This window comes from Enoplosus armatus, chromosome 18 (assembly GCF_043641665.1).
Source record: "Enoplosus armatus isolate fEnoArm2 chromosome 18, fEnoArm2.hap1, whole genome shotgun sequence".
NCBI lineage: Eukaryota > Metazoa > Chordata > Actinopteri > Centrarchiformes > Enoplosidae > Enoplosus > Enoplosus armatus.
The window spans coordinates 20,315,650-20,337,454 of NC_092197.1; the positions used below are offsets into that span (position 1 = coordinate 20,315,650).

The following is a 21,805-nucleotide window of genomic DNA, read 5'->3' on the forward strand; positions in this document are numbered from 1 at the left end:
CACACACACACACACACACACACACATTAGAAATGATTCAATGGCCGGGTTAGGAGATTTTAACTGTAAATGTGTGTGTGTGTGTGTGTGTGTGTGTGTGTGTGTGTGTGTGTGTGAGTGTGTGTCAGCCTCATTTGCAACTCTGTCTCATTCCTCAGATTCTTCCACCAGAAAAAAAACAAAAAAAACACAGAGTAACAAATAGGAGGACAGTGTTTGTCAAGTGGGAGTTTTTTTTTTTTGTTTGTTTTGTTTTTTTGTTTTAACCCGCACAACATTTGTAAGCGGCACTTTACAATTCTTAAAATTGCATCCACTCCTTCTCTCTGATTCGGGAAAAGACAAGGCTGTACGAATGAGTCAGAAATATAGAAAATAAGAACATTTAAAAAAAAAAAATAGATAAATGAAAGGGCTTTGCAGATGTTTCACGAGGAAGGAAATTCATTCAGCACCCTTTTTCTAGAGCTCAAGGGCACGCACGATGAGTTCTGTTTTATTTGTTTACGAAAAGGCTCCTCGGGGCACCTTTCGAATGGAGCTTCTGCATCATGTTACATAAGTGGGGCTTAAAGCTACAGTAACGACTGATTTATAATTTCGGCATGTCACTAACAATATCTAATTGAGGGGCTCCTTTTAAAAAAGTATTTAGTCTTTTAAAAAAAACTGGACCAGATCTGAATCAAACAACTAATCGGGGGTCAGCTAGCACGTAACTGGCCAATCACATCGACTCGGGGTAATCAGGGGGTTCTTGTGTTTTGATTCCTCTCTTCCGACCGTTCTGATTCACGCTCCAATCCAGAAGGCGGAACCTTCTGTAGAAACGCCCTTTCTTTGTACAGAGTGGATGTGATTGGCCAGTTAACGTGCTAGCTAACCTTGATTGATTGGTTGTTTGGTTCAGACCAGGTCCAGTTTTTAAAAAAAGTTTAAATACAAAAAGGGGGGGGGGGGGGGGGGTGCTCAGAGAAACACTTTTTTTTTTTTAAAAGGAGCCCTTCAGGTAGATATTGTTAGTGACGTGCAGTGGTCAAAATAAGTTATTTCAACCCGAAATTCTAATTCAGTCATATCGCCTGCTGTAGCTTTAAGGTCACAGCGAAAACAGTGACAAAAATATTGTCATGTTTTCCCAGAAGAGAGAATTTTCATCTAAACAAAATGACACATATTTGACACATCGCCAGAGATAAGTGGAATTGGGAAACGTCGTGGTGTTTATATGTAAGTATTGTACGTGGCCTCGTCAGCCAGCGATGTCTACTGAAATGAAAAAAAAAAAAGAAAGCACGTATCGTCAGACTCACGACGCGGCTTGATTGTGAGAGAGAGAGAGTGAGTGTGCGTGTATGTACTTGCTGCACAATGGCGTGTTTGTGAAGGCGGGGGTTGGGTTGGGCTGTAAGAAAAGAAGTGGCAGAACCTGTCTGGCCGATTTCTGCCGGCCCGGGAGCCTCCCGGGGCTTGTTGTTTTAAGAGCGGTAAACTTCAGGTCACCCTTCAGATAAGTGGAGTGGGGGGAAAAAAAAGTTCCCCCCTGATAAGGTTAATGTTGAAGCTAATGGCGGAAAGAATGCCTAAAGATACCGACTTTAGCTCTTGTGATTGATTTGTGCAAACAAATACGATGAATGAAAAGAACAAGGTTCTGTTACCTGTCTGGGGGTGTCTCGTTACAGCAGTGATGATGGCTGAGTGCTGTGACATCACAACCTGACGGAAGTCCTGACGGCTCGTGTCTGAATACGGGCTGTGTGCATTTCTCGGTGGACTGAGCGTTTTGATCCTTTCCCAGTATTTATACAGCACCCAGAGCTGCTTTGTGATCAAACAAGACAATGAAATCTCACTTTCTACAATATGGGACCTTTAATGCAAAACTTTTAATGTGAAGCAGTAGCAGCAGGCAATGTTAAGTTTGCACTAGAACACAAAAATGGCCGCTCCCATATGGCTGCGGGAAAGGGATCAGCAAACAGTGAGGTTGAAATTGTTTTAGCAAAAGGTCACCACGCAAAATCCCTTAAAATAGTCATCCCCACACCCTCGTATTCTGTCTTGCTGTATGGAAATGTGATGGGTTTGCAGTCTGTAAACTGGGCGCATCCCCCTGTCCACTAATGGGGGTGTGAAGGTCCCAGGGTCCAGGGGGGTCCCAGGGTTGCTCGAGAGCAGGACAGGCATGCAATACATGTAGTTTCACTCTGAACTGTGTGCTGTTCTGTCTCGCAAACTTGATCTGTGTGTGTGTGTGTGTGTGCGTGTGTGTGTGCGTGCAGGGAGGAGGTGCAGCAGAACTGCGTTCGCTGGCGGAAGAAGTTCTCTTTCGTGTGCAAAATAAGCGCCAGTCCAATCACCGGGGTGCTGGACCCGTGCCTCTGCAGGGTCTCCGTGCGCAAGGTAAACTACAATTCCCAGCAGCCACCTGTCCTGGGGGGGGGGGGGGGGGGGGGTTTGATGTAATATGTTTCATGGCCCCTCACTGTTTTGCTCTCTCTCTCTCTCTCTCTCTTCGCAGGAGCTCAAAGGAGGGAAGGCCTTCTCAAAGGTACGTCTGCTTTTTACGACTACGCGATTACGGCACGAGACGACGAAAACTCAGCTTTAATCCAGCTCGGCCCAGTTTTGGCCCTGTGAACTCATAAAGCTGAGAGAGAGAGAGAGAGAGAGAGAGAGAGAGAGAGAGAGAGTCCCCCGCCTCCCCTCGTAAAAAAAAAAAAAAAATCAGGTGCCTCTCAATCTGAGGACGGCACACCTCCGAGGGAAACGGCCTCGTGTTTTGACACTTCTGTGTCCTCGTCGGAGAGAGGCAAAAAAAAGAAAAGGGGGGCGAACACATACACGGGCCAACCTAGAACAGGGTGTCAGTGGATCCAAGGGGCGGGGGTTGCCACAGCAGCCAGTGCACTCACCGTCACAATCGGAGGCAAAAAGAAAACATGCGGCGCGGTGTCTTACAGCTACAGAGATGGGAGCACAGAAAGCCACAGATGCTGCATCCGTCAAGCGTAATCAATTCGAAAGAAACGGGACAATTGCAGTTCAGGCCCAGAAGGCTCCACTGTGAAACCGTGGAAGGGGATCTCAGATGGAGACAGCACGGGAGTCTCTTTAGAGACTTTTTAATGGCAAAAAAAAAAAAAAAAGGTAGAGACAGGACAGGTTTAGGGTTAGCGTACTAGCAGCACCGTACCGGTTTGGCCAAAATGTAGCATGTAGCATGTTTCCGTTGTCCGTGTAGGTCCGTTTCTGAACACGTTTGTGATCCGAAACGTTTCACCTTTTCTCTTTAAGATTGAATTAAACTCCTTTTTTTTTTTTCTTTTTTTTTTTTTACAAACACAGTCATTCAAAAATTTTACAGCGTTAGTGATAAAAAAAAAAGAAAAAAAAAAAAGGCTTTGTTACAGGAGCATGTGACAGGGCACAGTCAGAGGGCAATGGCCAGTAACAGATCACGCTGAGTTTTTACAACTCTGTGTGTGTGTGTGTGTGTGTGTGTGTGTGTGTGTGTGTGTGTGTGGTAACAGCTGAACTTGAAGCACCAGCCCCGTGGTTTAAAGTATCAGCTGTTTGGGCCACATAAGAGGACACGAGGCTTGGAATATTGCCGTGTCACGACCTGATTGTAGGGATCATTTTATGTGTTATGTTTTTCTTTTTTTTGTACCCAAAAGGTCAAAGGTCACCCTCACTGTGACATCATAATGTCCTGGGAAGAAAAAAAACCCCAAAAAAACAACCTTTTTTTGGGGGGGGCCATTGTTCAACGCCAGAACTCGGGAACAGAAGCGGAGATTGTGACCATATTTCACACTGGACACTGACGCTAGGTGACGCTTTTGACTCGAAGGTCAAAGGTCGCCGTGACCTCAAAATAGGTTTTTGGTTTTAGCCATAATTTAAGAACGAATTGGGAGCGAGTCCAGATTTCACGCACACGTTAACTGGGACGAGTAAACAATAACCAGCACAGTGGGGGGGGGGGGGCTTTCCTCCATCCCGTCCCTTCTGCCTTTCACTCCCTGCCTCATTCTGAATTTTCGAATCCGAGATTTAAGCTTGCTCTTGTTCGCGGCAAAGAAAATGAAACACAGCCCCGTATTCAGATACTGTGCCTTTAAACGAGCCGTCAGGACTTCCGTAAGGTTGTGATGTCACAGCTATACAGTCACCGCCCTTAGCCACGCCCCCAGCAGGTCACCTGCTCCAGGCACAGCACGCCCACCAAGTACCAAGTGTCTTAGAGGTGAAGCCTATCTATACTTGAGCTCTGGAGGAGCTCACTGGACCCGTTAAAAACCAGGGCGCAAAAACAGTAACATGCAGTTAGCCGAAGGGGGGGGGGGGGGCGGACTTATCCCGAGAATGACACTACAGGAAAGCTCATGGAATGTCCACAATCAAAAAGGGTTTAGGCTCTGCGATCTTGTCCAGCACCACACATGGGTAGTAAGATCCGAACCAACAGAACGTTAAAACATCTCAATCGGAAGAGGAACCGCTCCTGCCGGTTCAGATCCGTGAAGGGAACAAAATGGAAGGAAGTGGAGCCAGACTCGACCTAGGCTTCGATTCTTCAAATCTGTACACAGCTTTCCACCTTCAATGGCTTCACTTCCCGCTGCTGTCCGTCTTGTCCGCAGCTAGGTTTCGCTGACCTCAACATCGCGGAGTTCGCTGGGTCCGGCTCCGCGGTTCGCTGCTGCATCCTGGAGGGTTATGACACCAAAAACACTCGACAGGACAACTCTATCCTCAAGGCAGGGCAAACACACACACACACACACACACACACACACACACACACACACTGATCAGCACTGAGTTTTAATAACACGCACATGCTATTTTGTTTTTTTTTGTTTTTATAGGTAACAATTGGGATGACTCTTCTGTCTGGGGATCCCTGCTTCAAAACGTGAGTTCCTCTTTTGAAAGTCTGACACCCCTCAGACAAAAGTGAGACAACTGCATTAAAAGCATGCCGGATTAGCTATCAGCAGCTCCTGCTTGCAGCGTACCCACGGATGCGCTGTCAACTCTCTCGGGAATGCTTCCATACCGAGGCAAACTTTAAAAAACGTGACGATTCTCAGGCAAGTTCTGAAGTCTCCTTTCCAAGATGTGCGTCCCAGCCACTGCCGCCGCAACTGTTTGACTGTGTTGATAAGCGGCCGATTAAGCAGCCAACTTCAATATCTGACTTTGTGTTTTTCAAACACCAGCATGCACCCCCCCCCCCCCCCACTCTCCCCCGCCTGTGAATGTGACTGCGGTGGCTCCTTGTGACGCTAATTATTTCTTGTGCCTGTGTTTTCACCGTCAGGCCTGCCAGCACGGCCAAGTCCGTGTCCGTTGGGGACGAGGACCCCACCCTGCAGCCGGACTGTAAGGGCGAGAGTACTGATGCCACAGGTCAGCCGCTGGGAGGCATCGTGGAGGGCCCGCGCGCCTTCAAATCCAGGCAGTCGTCGTCAGTGCGTAGCTCAGGTGACTGCAACGGCAAAGTCAAAACGGGCCAAAAGAAACACGAGCAGCCAAACCTTTTTAGACGGCTTGCCAACAGTTTATCCAGATTATCTAAACCACTTCATTTGGAGGTCAAACTGAAAGTGACTGCACCTGAACCGTTGTTAAAGGTCCCATGTTGTAGAAAGTGAGATCTCCACGTCTTGATTGATTATAAAGCAGCTCTAGGTGCCGTGTAAATACTGTGAAAGCATCAAAACGCTCAGTCCGCGGAGAAATGCCTTTTGAAACGAGCTGTCAGGACTTCCGTAAGGTTGTGATGTCACAACTATGCAGTCACCGCACTCAGCCATAGAGTTGGAAATGAGCAAAATATGGGGCCTTTAATAATCTCTCATTGCAGACGGTAATGACGGTAGGTCGAGTGTGTTAATGGTATTACAGGTAAATAGGAACATTTAACGTGCACGTATTTGAATGCTACTCACTTGCGCGCGCGTGTGTGTGTGTGTGTGTGTGTGTGTGTGTGTGTGTGTGTGTGTGTGTGTGTTCTGCAGGGCTGCCCGAGGAGGGAGAGAGTGTCCACAGCCCAGACGAGGTCTTTCACACCGGCCATTTCCGCAGCTCCAGCTATGCCAGCCAGCACAGCAAGATATCAGGTCAGAGAGGCGTGACCCTCATTAGTTCAGTTTTGTGCTGTATAGTATAGAAAAGGTGTACACAGAGTGGGAGGAGGGGGAGGGGGGGGGGGGTGTTAGAGCCCCAGGAGCTCAGTTTTGGCTCGTGTTAGTCCAGCCATGCCTGCGCATGACATAGAGCAAATATCCGTTACTCTATGTTATCCTCTTTGGTTCACAAATTTGGGATTTTATACAATATGCTAATCCTCTCCTCTCCTCTCTTGTCCTCTCCTCTCTTGTCCTCTCCTGTCCTCTCTTGTCCTCTCCTCTCCTCTCTTGTCCTCTCCTGTCCTCTCCTGTCCTCTCTTGTCCTCTCCTCTCCTCTCTTGTCCTCTCCTGTCCTCTCCTGCCCTCTCTTGTCCTCTCTTGTCCTCTCCTGTCCTCTCTTGTCCTCTCCTCTCCTCTCCTCTCCTCTCTTGTCCTCTCCTGCCCTCTCCTGTCCTCTCTTGTCCTCTCCTCTCCTCTCTTGTCCTCTCCTGCCCTCTCCTGTCCTCTCTTGTCCTCTCCTGTCCTCTCTTGTCCTCTCCTCTCCTCTCCTCTCCTCTCCTCTCTTGTCCTCTCCTGCCCTCTCCTGTCCTCTCTTGTCCTCTCCTGCCCTCTCTTGTCCTCTCCTGTCCTCTCTTGTCCTCCAGGCTACAGCACAGCTCACTCTCGCTGCTCCAGCCTGACTGACCTCAGTCACCACAGGAACGCCTCCTCCAGCAGCAGCGTCTCCTGCGGGTATGCCCACCCCTCCCAGCCGCCCCCCTCCACCCCCACCGAGCCGCACCGACAAGCAACTCCCACCAAACCAGAGAGACCTCCTCCGCCCTCTGCAGCAGCCCTCATGACCAACAGGTCCTCCAGGTAGACACACACAAAAATGCCCCCGACTCCATCGCACTGCTACAAGTCTAGGGCTGAATCTCAGGCACGTGTCGACTTACATGCCAGACATTCTCCAGGAATCCATCAACCTGTGTGTGTGTGTGTGTGTGTGTGTGTGTGTGTGTGTGTGTGTGTGTGTGAGTGACGTGCTCTGTTGGTCGTGTGGAAGGACCTCAGACGGAATGTAAACCAGTACAAAAACAACATCGTCTGAATTTTGAAGCTTTTACGTGTCTTAAAAAAGGCGGTCGCTAACAAGTGGGTTTTTTTTGGTTTGTAGTTACTTACTAGTGTGTAATAGTAGTTTTTTGGTCTGTTATTGTTTTGTTTTTTTTTGCTCTATGATGCAATGTTTACTTGCGTGGACACCAGGAAGAGTAGATGCTACCTTGGTCGTGGCTAATGGGGATCCAAATAAACAACTTCCCCACCCACTTGGTTCCTACTGAAAGGCGTAGTCAATAAAAAACACTTCACCAATCCTTAAGAAAAACTCAGTAATTTTAAGCAAACGTTTCTCAAACAGGAGGGAATAATAGTGCATTTGTTAAGGACTATTTTCAGCGGCGGATTAATACACATTGGTGGGTATTTCTGGCAGCAGGACGGTGTGTCTGTGTGTGTGGGATTGAGTCAAAATAAACGACAGTGTGTGTGTGTGTGTGTGTGTTCACGGCATAGACTGTATATAAAGATGGCCGACGCGTCTCCACTTCCTCACACTGTACAAAAATGAAGCCAAAATATCCTATAGCTGCCATCTTGCGCTGGTGACGTCATTTGGAGCCAGAGTCTAAGTAGTGGTGATTGGGGGGGTGGGGGGGGTGGAGCTGCAGTATCGAGGTCCCGCCCATTACACCAGCCCGACCCAATCGCGAGTACACCACTGGCAATCACAACTGTCAATCACTGGTTTCACCCCGTTTTTATAGCATCAAACAAACAAACCAAACGCGTCAGAAAAACGAGCACTTGAACAAACGTCATAAAAACGACCTAAAATGACAGAACCATCTTTGGGGAAAAATGTATTTGACGAGTTTTTTTACCCAGACGTGAATCTTCTCTCTGCCGCTGTTTGTCTCGTCCCGTCAACAGGCGGAAGAAGGACACCGTGGAGAGGCAGCCCAGCTGTGTGGACGACACCCGCATCGATGCAGACGACATTGTGGAGAAGATTGTCCAGAGTCAGAACTTCTCCGACAGCAGCAGCAACGAAGGTAGGACAGAGTTTCAGGTATAGTTGGAGGGGGGGGGGGGGGGGGGGGGGGGGGGGCTTTTAGTTGTAGCACAACATCTGGGTAACCTCTCCTCCGGATTCCTTTTCCTTCAGACAGCAACTTGAGACTGTTTGTCAGCAAAGATGGGACCACGGCCCCTCAGCGGGACACAGCTCGCCAACAGGTACGCCGTTTAGCATCAGCTACATTTACTGTATCTTTTTTTATTTTATTTTACCAACCCAGTTTCCTACCCAGTTCTTCTAAAAATGACCACGTGCTTTCTGCGTTCCTCCCAGAGGAACGCCGGGGTATTTTCGAGCCGGTGGTCATCGAGACTCACTGAGGGACACGCCAACGCGTCTCCAGCCTCATCGGCTGGTTAATGATTCCAGGGGGGGGCCTGATTTGCCTCTGACTGTGTTATGTCCAAGTACGTGCATACTTGTCTTCAGTGCACACAGCTTGAAATAAGTCTACTATGATATAGATATCAAGCCTTTCTAGTATATGTTTAATCAGGTGGTGGGCAGGTGTTGTAACGCACGATTACCGTATTTCCTCAAATAGTGGACAGGCGTCCGATTTTTAAATCTTTTTAAGTGAAGAAAGAACCAGTTTCATCACAACAGCTTAACATATTTTACACTCATGCACAGGAATATGCAATCGATGCTCTAAAATGACTTCATTTATGTGCGCATATAAGCAGCTCGTACTTCGGGAACGATGTGAATGTGTTAGCATCAGGCTAGCTGCTGTGTTTTGGTGCAGAAGTGCCTCAGAATACTGAATTCCTTCCTTCGTGTTGATATGGCGTGGACTATACGATTGTCCTCGTCCCCTCACCAAAAGAAACACTCAATTAGTTTTAGTTTTTGTGAGCATTAATTACTTTTTTCCTTTAAAGGGGACCTATTCTGCTCATTTCAGCTCTGTATTTGTATTCTGGGACTCCACTAGAGCAGCTTTGCAGGATTCACAGTTCAAAAAAGTCCTGATGTATCTTCTACTGGCCCTTCGCGCAGCCACCTCAGTTCCCCCCCTCTGTCTGAAACAAGCCGTTTGAGCTCCTGTCTCTTTAAGCCCCCCCCTCCCTCCCCTAAAAGACCGCTTTCTTCTGATTGGCCGGCCAAGTTCCGGAAGTCTTTTGGAAGAATTTCCAAAGGCAAACTGTAAACCTAACGTTGACGTAAACATAAACACCTGGTCTGTGCCTGGAGCAGAGATACCATATAAGGACATCCGTGCCTCTCTGACATCAGATAGACCCGGCGGTTGAAAAAACTGAAACGGAGCGTTCAGAGCAGTCTGAAGCCTGAGCTTTTGGCTCACAGGGATTACTTTACATACGTTTACCTCATTATTTGGCAACTTTGGTAACGTTTAGTGTGAATATCCGACATTGTAACATTATATATATGACAGAAAATAAGGAAAAACATAATGGGTCCCCTTTAAGTGAGTCATTCACCTCCTGAGACTTACTTTCTGTTAAGGAGGAACTCAGAGACAGACAAGACATGTTGTCATACTGATAGGAAATAACGCATGTACTATCTGCATAGTACAGATACCAGTAGTTTGTTCCTATTTGGGGAATTTACAGTAATGCAATAATAATGTATGTGTGTCAAACCGGTCTCTGGTTCAGTAGGTTCACAGGAGTCTGTAATCTTCTACAGTGCCCCCCCCCCCCCTGCAGAATAGAGAGTGAGCCTCTTCGCTCACTTGTGAAAGTGATATTACCCCGCAAACAGGGTCTTTCGAGCGTGATAGATTCTTTTCCCACATGTGACAGTAGGGAACGTCGCGGGCGTAGATAATCAAATGAATGACGGCCGAATTCCGCGCAGATACTTCTATTCCCAGGATCCCGGTGTTGTTCGCGCTGGCTCACTGTCATGACTTGGATAGAGCAGAGCCATGATTAATGTTATCAGCAACCCCCGTGCTTTCCCTACTGTGGCAAATACGCCATAAGGCATAGAGGAGTCTGTTGTCTTAGATCACCAACTGTGGCAATCCCCCCCCCCCCCCCCCCCCCCCACACACACACACACACACACACACAAATTCACTACTGCCATTCCAGCAGGTCAAACGCAGTAACTTTGATAAAGCTGGGCCGAACCTCCCCGTGGCTCGTTCTATTAGCTGCAGCTGTTCTTTTACTTGTATATAACCCGCGCTGCAACATGCTTTATATATATATATATATATATATATGTGTACATAAACACATACAATGATGCCCCGTACTTTGATTATCCTGAGGATTGACTTTGAAACTTTGACCAGTGCCACGTGCACAACCTACTTGAAACCATACCCTGAAGACTACTGCATTGTGGGAATTGTAGTGCAACACTGGAATAACGGTGCGTTCAAGGAGGGCCCTTGTCAACTCGTAAAAAAAAAAAAAGTTGTTTTTGAACTGGTCCGGTTCATAACCACCGACTGACGACCACGCGAGTTCAAATGTGATTTCATCACGCCATCATTTTCGGACTCTCCGAGTTGACGAGGACTCGCCGAATGCATCAAAGGCTCTTTACTGAGTCTCAAAAGCAGCCTGGAACTGGAACTGAAGCTTTTGTCCTTTTGTATTATATTTTGATGCTATTTGATCACTGTGTATACATACATACTATTTTTGCACACGAGCGCCCTCCGAGGAGGATCGCTAGAAACCACTAAATGGACACGGAGATGGCGCGGCTGTCTGTGAATGGCGCGCGCCATGTTCTCTCTCTGAATTCCTGTATTCCCGAACCGCCCGTCCTCTGCACTTACTCAAGTATTTATTCGCTCTTTGAATTTGAATGCTCTTGTAAACCACTCACGAATGTAAAAGGCTTTGCGGCAATGCGCTCGCTGGCTCGCCGAGGAGTTGTTTCAAACTTTGGCCAGATTAATAATCGTGTCCTTTTTCACAACCCAAAGCCGCACATCAAGTATTTGGTAAGCGGGAGAGACTTAAAAACATGTTACAATGCAACAGGCTGCGTAGGAAAGTTACTCGGAGCTGCATTCATTGATTTTCCACGGCTAACGTGTTAGCAAACGGTGGCCTTTGTGCACATCTAGCCGACGGCGAGCCACATTAGCATTCATTCGGAGTTGAGTCTATGTCCACCTGAAGAATGCAAGTCCGATACTCACTCTCCTTTTAGGTCCTTTTTAGATGTCCACCATCTCCTGGCCGGAAAAACCAAAACATAGAGCTAAAAACGGCTAAAAAGCTCTGCAGAGCTGAGGGGAAGTGCTATTTGAATTAATATTGTTTTTTTTTTAAAAACCTAGACCATGGTCTTTTCCTAAACCTGACTAAAGGCTTTCTAACACGTGGTTGACGTTGTGAAGGCACCAAAACTACTTGGTTAGGCTTTCTGACAGAAAGCTGATGCTGTGAAGCGGCCTTTGTAGCCACCTTGGCTACTGACGCCCGGGTGATTGTCTCTGCCATGCCATATACACCCATGTGTCAATAGCCACCTTGGGCTATTCCACCCCGGGTGCGAACAGCATCTGCCTAAAAATCAATGGGTGCAGCTTCAAGGTACGCTATTTTAAGATTGACTTTACTGTCGATTCACCTCGTGAACCACAGCTTGTGCCATTCTGGGGGCTCCGATTGGCAGATGGATCACTGATTGGTGACCCGTTGACCGCCGCCGGTCAAAGATATTTATTTAAGTCGGTCAGTCAACTTCATTTCGCAAGAGAGGCTCAGAGTAATGGCCCCCGGCGAGAAGAATACTGGCCTCCAATTTCCTGCCGCCCCGCCTACATTCAGGCGTCACACTGACTGCACAGTATTCACCAAAAGAAAAAAAAAAAAAGACTAACTACAGCCGGAACTCATTGCACTTTTTAGTTTTAGGCAACTGTGGGACTGTAAGTGAAATCTCTATTCTCCGGGTCATCGTTGAATAGCTCCTGTAAACTCCGTCCCTGTCACTTTGTGTGTAGAGCTAACAGCGATGCTGTAGGCCTGGTGTGGGCTGCAGTGAGGTCAGCCCCACAGCTGCAGCAGCATAAAGCCCCTGTTGTACCAGGACTGACAATATACAATAGATCCTCGCCCCCCCCCCCCCCAAGGACGTCACTTGTGTGTTTGTGTTTCTGCAGTATGTGTATGTTAATGATACTGTATTGTATGTGCGAATGTGCCCCCACATGCATGCATGCAGGCCGTGCATGTTTGACTGACGTGAAAGGATGTATATCAGATACTGAAAAGTTTTTTTTTTTGTTTTATCTTTGCTGTGGTCCATCAAGCCCTGGTTAATACTGGGTAAATACAGCATAAATACTAGGATCTGTTTAATATGTCACAAGGGGGCTCCTTCCATTGCCGTCCACACTACAGCACAAAAAACTGGGGACGTATGTACAGTAAAGTGCCTATAAAACCTGTGGGGTTCCACTCAGAGAACCGTGGTTACACGCGTAACCCTGCAATCTATTTTCTCCTTTTGCCTTCAGACCAGCGGGCTGGTCCACAGATTTGCACAGTACGTCAAAGCTAATGTTGTACGGCGCGACGGGACTGAAAGGGGGGGGGGGGGGTGGTCATCAGAGGGTACACTACAGTAAAGGGAACCGTTGTGTCGGTGGATCGTCTGCTACTGTGATTTGTTGTAGAGACACTTTGTACTTGACCATGTGTAACCTGTGACCTTATTAATTACATTCACACAACTAAGTGTGTTTTGCATGCGGTGAAAGGTTTTGTTGTTGTTTTTTTTTTTCTTCTTTCCTGATCATTGGAAATCAAACGGAATCGTTAGGAAGGAATCGTTTTTTTTTTGTTTTTTTCTTCCATCTTTTGTAATTTATTCAATTCTAATTAGGCTCGGCCTAAGCTTGTCAAATTGGTGGAATTGTAATAAAACGCGCATTAAAATCTTGAAGCATTGATATGTCCTGTCTACATTTTTGGTACGCTCTTGTTGCTGTCTTCAAAAATGAACTTGTGAATTTAAAATCTCCTTTCAGCTCCTTAAACTCCTTTCAGCTACTCCCATCAGGCAGCCACTTCAGAGCGCCTCTGGCCATAAAGAGAATTTACAAATTCCCACTGCAATATCCTTTTTTTTTTTTTTTTTTTTTTTATTAAATGGTTGAACTGCCTGTCAATACTCTTATCTTTAATGCAGCTTTGCACGCTCGCTCTTATCTTTTACGGAATCACCTGTGTTTTAATGCAATTTTATGTGAGTATGTTTTTTTATGTTGTTTGTGAGACACATTTCTATTATTATGTGATAGACAATAAAGTTTTTGGGGGGTTTTTAATCTTGGATTTTATGGAGACATGGTAAAAGAATTGATCAGGAACAACTGGGAAACATCATCCCCAAATGTATACCGATGGGGCCCCAAGATCCCAAAACTGGAAAATCAGGCTTTTTTCTTTTACACCCCAGACCTTGAAATTATGAAATAATAAGCAATTGTCTGAGGGGGTTTTGGTCTTTACAACAGAACTGATAGCTGTATTGTGGGCGTTGCAGTGGGCTGAGCAGGTGAAGCCAGGATTACACATTATGGAAATAGAATCCCTCCGAACTGCAATATAATCCCGACCTGTGGGAGGCAGCAGTGTGCCGCACCGAGGCATCGAGTCTGCCGGAAGTCTAAACAAAGAAGAAGAAGAACCAGGAAACGTCAGCAAGCGATACCCAGTGAGAAATGGTAAGAAAGACAAGCCGATTAAACTTAAACAGGAGAATTAAAGCTCTTTGAAGCTGTGTCTCAGCCATGGCACCTTAGCTATAACTGTAAAATAAGTTTTATTAATATAGTTTTATGCGATAATGATGCTACGCCGGCTAACGCACAGTTAACTGCAGCTAATCTCCATGTTAAAGACATTAATGTTAGCGTATAGCTCGGCAGTTGGCGTAAAAATCGATTACAATCATCTTTTCGTCTGCGTTTTAGTGTGTAGCACAATTTAATCTAACTCTGAAATGTCAGAAAACGTGGAAATAACAACTAACCCTCCCGAAAAGACCTTCGCAATACTCTCAACTTCCATAACTTATGGGGGTATCCCCAAAATGTTTCTGTGCAAAATAATGTGTTTTATTGAAATAGTGAGAGGACTTTTCTACGCCGAATTTACAAGGGAACATTGCTTATTCATAAACTAAACGGATCTGATGCCGTGCGACGTGCGCGTATTTGCAAATAAGCAAATCCGCCGTTGACTTTTAAGATATCTGAACGTAGTTTGGCAGAGCTTGCGTCAAAGCGCCCAGTCCGTCCACTGAACGGGAAACGAGACTGATTCTGTAAGTGGGGCTGAACTTTTATTTTAATGGCAGTTATTTTTTGGTCAGATGCACTACATTTAATAAGAGCTGCATTATGGGAAATGTAGTTATCCCCAGTTCATTCAAATGCGTCTGGCGGGGTCTGCCTTTCCTCAAGTCGGTGTTTCTTTGTTTTCAGGCTTCGGGAGTGGACCAAGCGGTCGGCATGAGTCTTGTCGTCTTCAGCCTGCTGCTGTTTACGTACTACTCTGTCTGGGTCATTGTCCTGGTAGGTTCTGTCTGTCCTGAAAAACTTCTCTAAAAAAAGTCTTCCACAGCCTTTGTGCTTGTATCCACTCCACGCAGTTCATAAAACAACCAACAGGGGGAGGCTGTTGCTTAGAGTTTGCATCGCTCTAATCTGTCACCTTGCACATATTGCCCCGTCAAACTCACCTTTGTAAACATTTGTACCCCTGCAGCGACGCCTCATTTTCTAAAATCTATCATTTGTCACCACCTTGTCTTGCGAAATGCATTTTTATTACATGCATGTTTTGACATTATTACACGGTAACAGGGATTTCAGTCTTTTTAAAGCCGTGTTTGAGAAAACGTTTCAAGTTAAAAATATGTTACCGGTATTTTGTCCTTTTCCAGCCTTTCGTGGACAGTGATCACGTACTGCACAAGTATTTTCTTCCTCGGGAGTACTCGGTCATCCTGCCTGGCATTGCTGCAGTAATACTGCTCCTCTGTATAGGTGAGTAGACTGCATTCTAAAACAAAGCAAACACCTAAGGCAACAGTAATGAATTATAATTTCAGTTGAAATAACTAATCTTGACCATTGCATGTCACTAATAATATCTAATTGATGGGCCCCTTTTTTAAAAAAACAAAACAAAACACTGGACCAGGTCTGAATCAAACGACCAATCGGTGCTAGCTAACTATTGCTATTGGTTGTTTGATTCAGACCTGGTCCAGTTTAAAAAAAAAAAAAAAGACTAAATACAAAGATGCATAATACAAATCAATACATTTTTTAAAGGAGCCCTTCAATTAGATATAGTTAGTGACGTGCAATGGTCAAAAGTTATGATCCAATAATATTGCCTACTGCAGCTTTAAGTATTCTCATGTGAATACCGGCTCCGCAGGCGACCCCCCTCTAAACTGTGTGTCATGTTCATACCGTTCTTATCTTCCCCACAGGGGCCTTCACTGCAGTTGTCATGTGGAAGAACCGCAAGCCAAAGAAAGTGGACTAGTCTCAGGATGTCAAGAGCGACTGCCGTTTACATGCAAAGTTATATTTGTTCAAAAGAACAGTTTTCTTTTTTTCCCCCCCGAGATTTACCTCCAGATTTTGGCTCCCTTTTCAGTTCAGTCAAGAGTCGATGAGTAGAGATCAGCTCCAGTGCCCCCTCGAGTGGCAGAATGAATGCACTGAAAGCAAAAACACAGACTGCACCACTTTTCGCCGGGGACTGCGAGCTAGAGCCGCCGTCACGAGGATCGCTGCCGTGAAGTGTTGAGATCAGTAGGCAGCGTTAACGTGAATCCTGAGTTCACGCCAATGTCATATTTAACAGACCAGCGTGCTTGAAATGGCCGAATTGAATCTACATGATTACTTTTGGGTCAACGCAGTAATTGACAGTAATATGGAAGGAGGTGGAATCTGTGTCAGAATCCCGACTTTATTGAAAGCAGCGTTACATTCTGTAAATACTGTGACAATGTGTTTATTTTTGTAGTGCGTGAAAGGGATGCCAGTCCCTCACCGACAGACTCGCAGGAAAGGTCGGAAATGGGGCCCAACTGTCCTTTTTCTCTTTTCAATAAAAATGTTGATGCTGGGAAATGTGTTTTGTTTTTTTTTGGTTTTTTTACAATTACAAAAGTTGAGTTTACCTTCATATTCGCAGCTTTTGTCTTGTTTTTCTAGTACGAGGTCATTTTGGAAGATCGCTCCAACCGGTTGGTACACCTCCACCTTCTCTTGAGCTTGACCATGAAATGGACCTGCAGAAGATGCTCAGTGCTGCGGCTGGGTGGAGCTGGAAGTGGAGACTCGAGGCAAACCGCCACAAAACTCAAACCGTAAATTGCAGAGAAGGAAGGAGCTGCAAGACGTACGTTTAGTTGTGGTGCTAGACTGACCCACAGCAATGGGCTTTATTTTGGATGGACCAGGTCCGAATCAAACAACCAATCAGGGTAATCGGGGGGGGGGGTTCTGTGTCTTGATTCCTTCAATTTTGTATGTGGACCCTTGCAAATGTTGTTCTTCAGAGGTTGAAACCATTCACCATTTGTTGTTCAAAATATTCCTGCGCAAATGTGTAAAAAATGGATAACGCACCTTGATTTACTCCCATTTGATATCGTTTACTTTGTGGACAGCTTGGATGCAAACACATCAGATACCGTTAATCCCTGTGATTGTTTTGAGTAACGATATATACATGCTTAGGCTAAAAGGAAAGTATATGGTGTTTCTTTGTCTTTTGCCGTTTGCCTTCCACTGTGTTGCAACGTCATTCCCACCATTTGTCGACTGAGTTCTATCCCCCTTGTTTGTGTGATTACCCCCCCCCCCCCCCCGTCTTCTTCTGTATATTTGCCTCATTCTAAATAAATCAAAGTGTCTTGAGTCCTCTCTTCCAACCTCTTCAGAGTGGATGCGATTGGCCGGCTACGTGCTTGCTAACCCCTGATTGGTTGTTTGATTCAGACCTGGTCCTGTTTTTAAAAAAAAAAAAAAAAGACAAAATACAACTTTTTTTTTAAAAAGCCCTTCAATTAGATGTCGTTATTTATTACAACCCAAATTATACTTCAATAATATTGCCTACTGTAGCTTTAAGGGCTACGTCATCATCCTTACAAACCCGCACGTTTTACACTGTCATTATTTGAATAGTGAGTTTATTCCATTGGCACGCACGTGGTCGCCAGCTAATGACTGCGCGTGTGTGTGTGGAGTCAGCCAGTGGAGACAGTGTAATGTGGGCGTGACCAGCAGAGCTGACATGTGACGCACCCGTAGTTCCCCATCACACACACACACACACACGCGCGCTCGCGCTCGCTCGCAACGATACGGACAAGACCGAGCCCGGCGGCTGCTGCTGCGCACGGACCCGTTCTGCTCTGCGTCCACGAGAGCCACGCCGAGGCAAGTAAAACGCTTTCATCTGGAGCTTGAATAATGCTGTTTGTTTTTTTTTCTTTTCATGTTGTTGGCATATCTTTCACCCCCCCCCCACCCCACCCTACCCCCCCCCCCCCCTCGCATCACTCCCTCGAGCGTAACTCCTGCTTCTTCAGCCCAGAGAACTCTCTTCAGCTTGCCCAGCGGGTCAGGTCCACACGCAGGCTTTACTGTGTCACAGCGTGGGATGCCATCAAACCAGGTCTTGCTGCCGTGTTGACATTGTCCTCATCAGCAGGGGGGGGGGCGCTCACCGGGCTCCCATTTAAAGCTGAAAAATTGATCCTGTCCACATTACAGCCAGTGAATCGTGCGGGAAGCTCTTGACCAACGAGTCCAAGTTGCCGAGATGAAGATGTTTAGACTATATATATATATACTAAGTATAACGATGGGGTAAAGGGGCTTGATTGCACGCGTGCGATCCAGGACTCGAAAGGCCTCAGTGCTGCGTGGCCCTCGGCCAGCTCCTTGTGATTTCATTCTGTGAAGTCACCCGTCTGACAGACAAGAGGCTGTACGGCAAGTGCCACTCGTTTTGGACAACGGGCCCAGTGGATGAAAGTGTGTAAACGACGTGTTAACTCAAGAGGGGGGCCCTCGTTGGCCAGGTGAACCTGTTAGGAGGCCCCAGGGCAACAATATGTTGGCAAGCCGCCCACGACATAGCATCGGGGGGCGACATACACTTACGAACGCGGTGAGGAATACCCATCTGGTATCAGCGGGTGATATCACAGGCAGGAGTTAATATAACGTGCCACGTGGGGCTGTGTTGACTGTACGGGTGCAGGTAAAGAGGGGTTAGATCTGGGACGCTGGAACACGCCGTTGATTCCCCCCTGTGTTGTGGGCCCGACTCAGCGACGCACCAGTCACTGAAAGGGCGTCCACCCCTCTCATACCAGAAGGGGTATCGGTGGTGGGACCAGATAAACAGTGGCGGTGGTTGGAACAATTGAGCGGGCCTGTAGCATTCACATGGAAAAAAAACTGCCTATTCAAGCCAGTGGGGCCAGCCACGGTAGCTTAGCCTTTAGCAAATACAATGTGGATACAAGGCCCAGTCAATCCGCCGCGAGTACCCGCTCTGTGCTCGGGTGGGTGTGGGATTTAAAGGCAGCTTAAAGGCACGCTGGGTCAGGGGCAGAGGGTGGTGTCCTCCGGTGAGAGGGCTCAGCAGATACCCACTGCGGGGACAGCGACGGACCAAGAAACTCGCAACTCCAGTGCCGTCTCATGTCAGGCGAGGCCGCTTTAATGCGTGAGAATGGTGGTCCACCGTCGGCCAACACCCAGTTCATGATCACTCGCACCTCGGGATCGGCTTTTTGAGCTCGGACGAGTTGTCCATAGTTGCGGCTGTGATATCCAGCGAAGCTGCAGCAGGTAAGGCAGTGGGTGCAGACTCTGAGCAGGGTGCTGGTTCAGCGGTCGGGTTGCATGCGAATGACTCGGGTCTGCTTGAGTGTGAATGTGAAACACATCTCACCTGATTGGCTGCAGCCATAGGGGCGGCGTCTTCAGCTGTCGTAGGACCACGGGACATAAAGCCAGCATCGGCACGTTTCCTTCCTCGTCTATATTCAATTGTCCAGTCATAGGGATCCATTTTCCAGAGCCCACCTTGCTCCGCCACCTTCAGGATCACAACCCGGAGTCATCTTCCCTCCAGAGAAATGCTCTGACTTCAGCGGGGGGGTTTTTTTTTTTTTTTTTTAGGCGCAGGCCAGTCTCTCGCTTTCTGTTTTTTCGGGGTCAGGTTTTAATCCGTCGGATGAAACGACATGTCCCAGGAATGCCACTCCTTGTTGTGCAAAGTCGCATTTTGAGGGTTTGAGTTTCGAGTTGGCGGACCTGAGGCGATCCAACGCCTCTCTCAAATGCTGAAGATGGACAGAGAAGCTGGAGCTACGGGCAATTATGTCATCAAGGTACGGTACACCAGGCATGTTTTCTACGAAAGACCTTGTAACACAAGCTGCATTACGTTATTATGTTGAGAAAAGTGTGTGTGTGTGTGTGTGTGGGGGGGGGGCCTTTGAAGTCCTGGTGAAGTCCTCTGCCTGTGGTGGAAGCTGTCTTTGCTTTGTCCTGGTCCTCGAGCTGCACTTGCCAATACCCTGATGAAAGAGCCATTGTGCTGAACACTGACGGGCCTCTGAGGGCATCCAAGGTGTCGTCTGTTCCGGGCGAGGGGTGTGCATCTTTTACAGTGACTGCATTCAAGCCTCTGTAGTCTACACAGTCTGTTTTTTTTTTTCCTGACCATCGCCACAGGTGCCGCCCAGGGCCTGTGACTAACTCCCACTATTCCCTTTTTCCAACATCCAGGTCCACATGTGATTGAATCACTGTTTGCATTCTTGGGGAAGTGCGATACGCACGCACTCCTTAGCGGGGGGGGGGGGGGGGTGCATCCTTGGGTGATGTCGGTATTACCAAAGTCTGTGCTGGTTTTACTGGTTACACTTGACATCAAAAGGCAAATTTGGTTGGCTGTGTAACGTCAGTGGGCAGACTGGGTGGCTGCACTGGGCAGGTGGACAGCTAGGAAGTGGTTGAATGCTAACGCTGGTAGCTAATGGGTCATCGAATATGTTGTTTTACCTTGAAATGTGGCCCGATGTCCCTTTTCACACTACCCATCGTGGAATGATGACGTTTTGTCAGATTTCCCACAATTATACGACTTAAAAGCTGGAACACACCCTTAGTGTGACGTCAGAGGAAAATGGCCAATGTGAATATGGTCTATTGATAACTGAGCACAATATGACTTAAAACAGTTTGTTTTCCTAACTGAGTAGGTAAGTAACACGCTTGACCCCCGGGGGTCCGGGGCCCTGAGGGCAGTTGCCCTTTTTGCCTGGTTGGTAATTGGTAACAGGAGGGGCAGTCTCTCTCAACACCAGGTCTCATCGAGTCAAACTCATGGAAGAAAACTGACAGTGGTGAAGCCAGCAAGGCTAAACAGTCCAAGGAGCAGAGCCAGAGGTGCACCACAACTCACGAGCCCTCTCACAGTGCGCTGTGGCTGACTCACCGCTCCCAGTGGCAGGATGTGGTCTAGTGGATTTCAACAACCTCTATGATAAATGCACCCGCAGCACTTACTTCGCAATAAGTTGACATTGCACCTAAAAAGCAAAACAAGAGCAGCCCCCCCCCCCCCCCCCCCGCCCCATCCATCACTCATCAAGATCCTTGTCCGAAATACGCTTCTAATCACCATAAACAGGATCAAAACACGAGATAGTATCCACGTTGACATGTTGTCTCAAGTCAGCTATTTTCGGGCTGTTTTCAAGAGAGACCACAGACACGTGACTACGATGGCGTCATTGCCACGCCTCGATTCCAAGTCTGGCACTCTGAGCTCGAGATCTCACGACACGCGTTATCCAAACACCCTGACGTTCACGTACGATTCAACGGTAACGGAGGAAGAGGACGTGACACTGGGGAGAACATCACCCCGGGAGAACAGTAAATCAACCCCGGCGTGCAGCGAAGTGATGCATGCGTACGTGCCTAACCACCTGGGTGGATCTTTCTGCAACAATTGCCCTGTCAGGTGGGTACACAGAGAGGGCTTCGTGGGAAAGACAAGCTTTCTCTTTGTGATACACTTTTTCAAGCTTCGGTTTATTTTTCTTTCCAACATGTGGCGTAATGACCTCATCTGACGGTACCTGACAAATGTACACAAATGTCCTGCCAGTCATAAGACTCTCGTTAGCTAGTTGGGGGATCATTTTTGCCCTTGAGTCACACCAGAGTGGCACATCAACATTTGTTTTTGGGCTTTTTATCAATGATGGATCACTACTCGTATGTGAAACAGGTCGCTTGTGTGGTGACAAACCCACAGAGAGAATTAGCATCAAAACTCGGCAGTTCCCCCTCGGCTCACTGCTGTTGATTGATTGCCTCTTGTCGGTCCAAAGCAAGCATATCATCATTTCTGTGATTCGAAAGTAATAAATGCAAAATGTGTCCATGTAAAATCACGGATTATGAGAGGAACACGCTAGGGCTGCACCCGAGTCGAATCGGATTTGGCTGTTC

At 47.2% G+C, this 21,805-nt stretch overlaps 1 protein-coding gene and 1 pseudogene across 1 annotated transcript; both read left to right on the plus strand.

Moving 5' to 3' along the window:
* The window catches only part of LOC139301310 (early estrogen-induced gene 1 protein-like), an 11,542-nt pseudogene extending 2,832 nt beyond the window's left edge, over positions 1–8,710 (plus strand).
* Positions 8,711–13,752: 5,042 nt separating this feature from the next.
* Positions 13,753–16,381, plus strand: dpm2 (dolichyl-phosphate mannosyltransferase subunit 2, regulatory). Its single transcript, XM_070924825.1, has 4 exons — positions 13,753–13,948; positions 14,711–14,800; positions 15,172–15,274; positions 15,730–16,381. Exons 1-4 carry the CDS (start codon positions 13,946–13,948, stop codon positions 15,783–15,785), a joined length of 252 nt encoding a protein of 83 aa, XP_070780926.1. The 5' UTR covers positions 13,753–13,945; the 3' UTR covers positions 15,786–16,381.
* The last annotated feature ends 5,424 nt before the right edge of the window (positions 16,382–21,805 follow it).

What these genes read in the sequence shown, in the direction of transcription:
- dpm2 (XM_070924825.1), top strand. An exon ending in CTGTCTGGGTCATTGTCCTG is followed by an intron (nt 14,801 to 15,171) that starts GTAGGTTCTGTC and finishes GTCCTTTTCCAG; the next exon opens with CCTTTCGTGGACAGTGATCA. An exon ending in AATACTGCTCCTCTGTATAG is followed by an intron (nt 15,275 to 15,729) that starts GTGAGTAGACTG and finishes TCTTCCCCACAG; the next exon opens with GGGCCTTCACTGCAGTTGTC.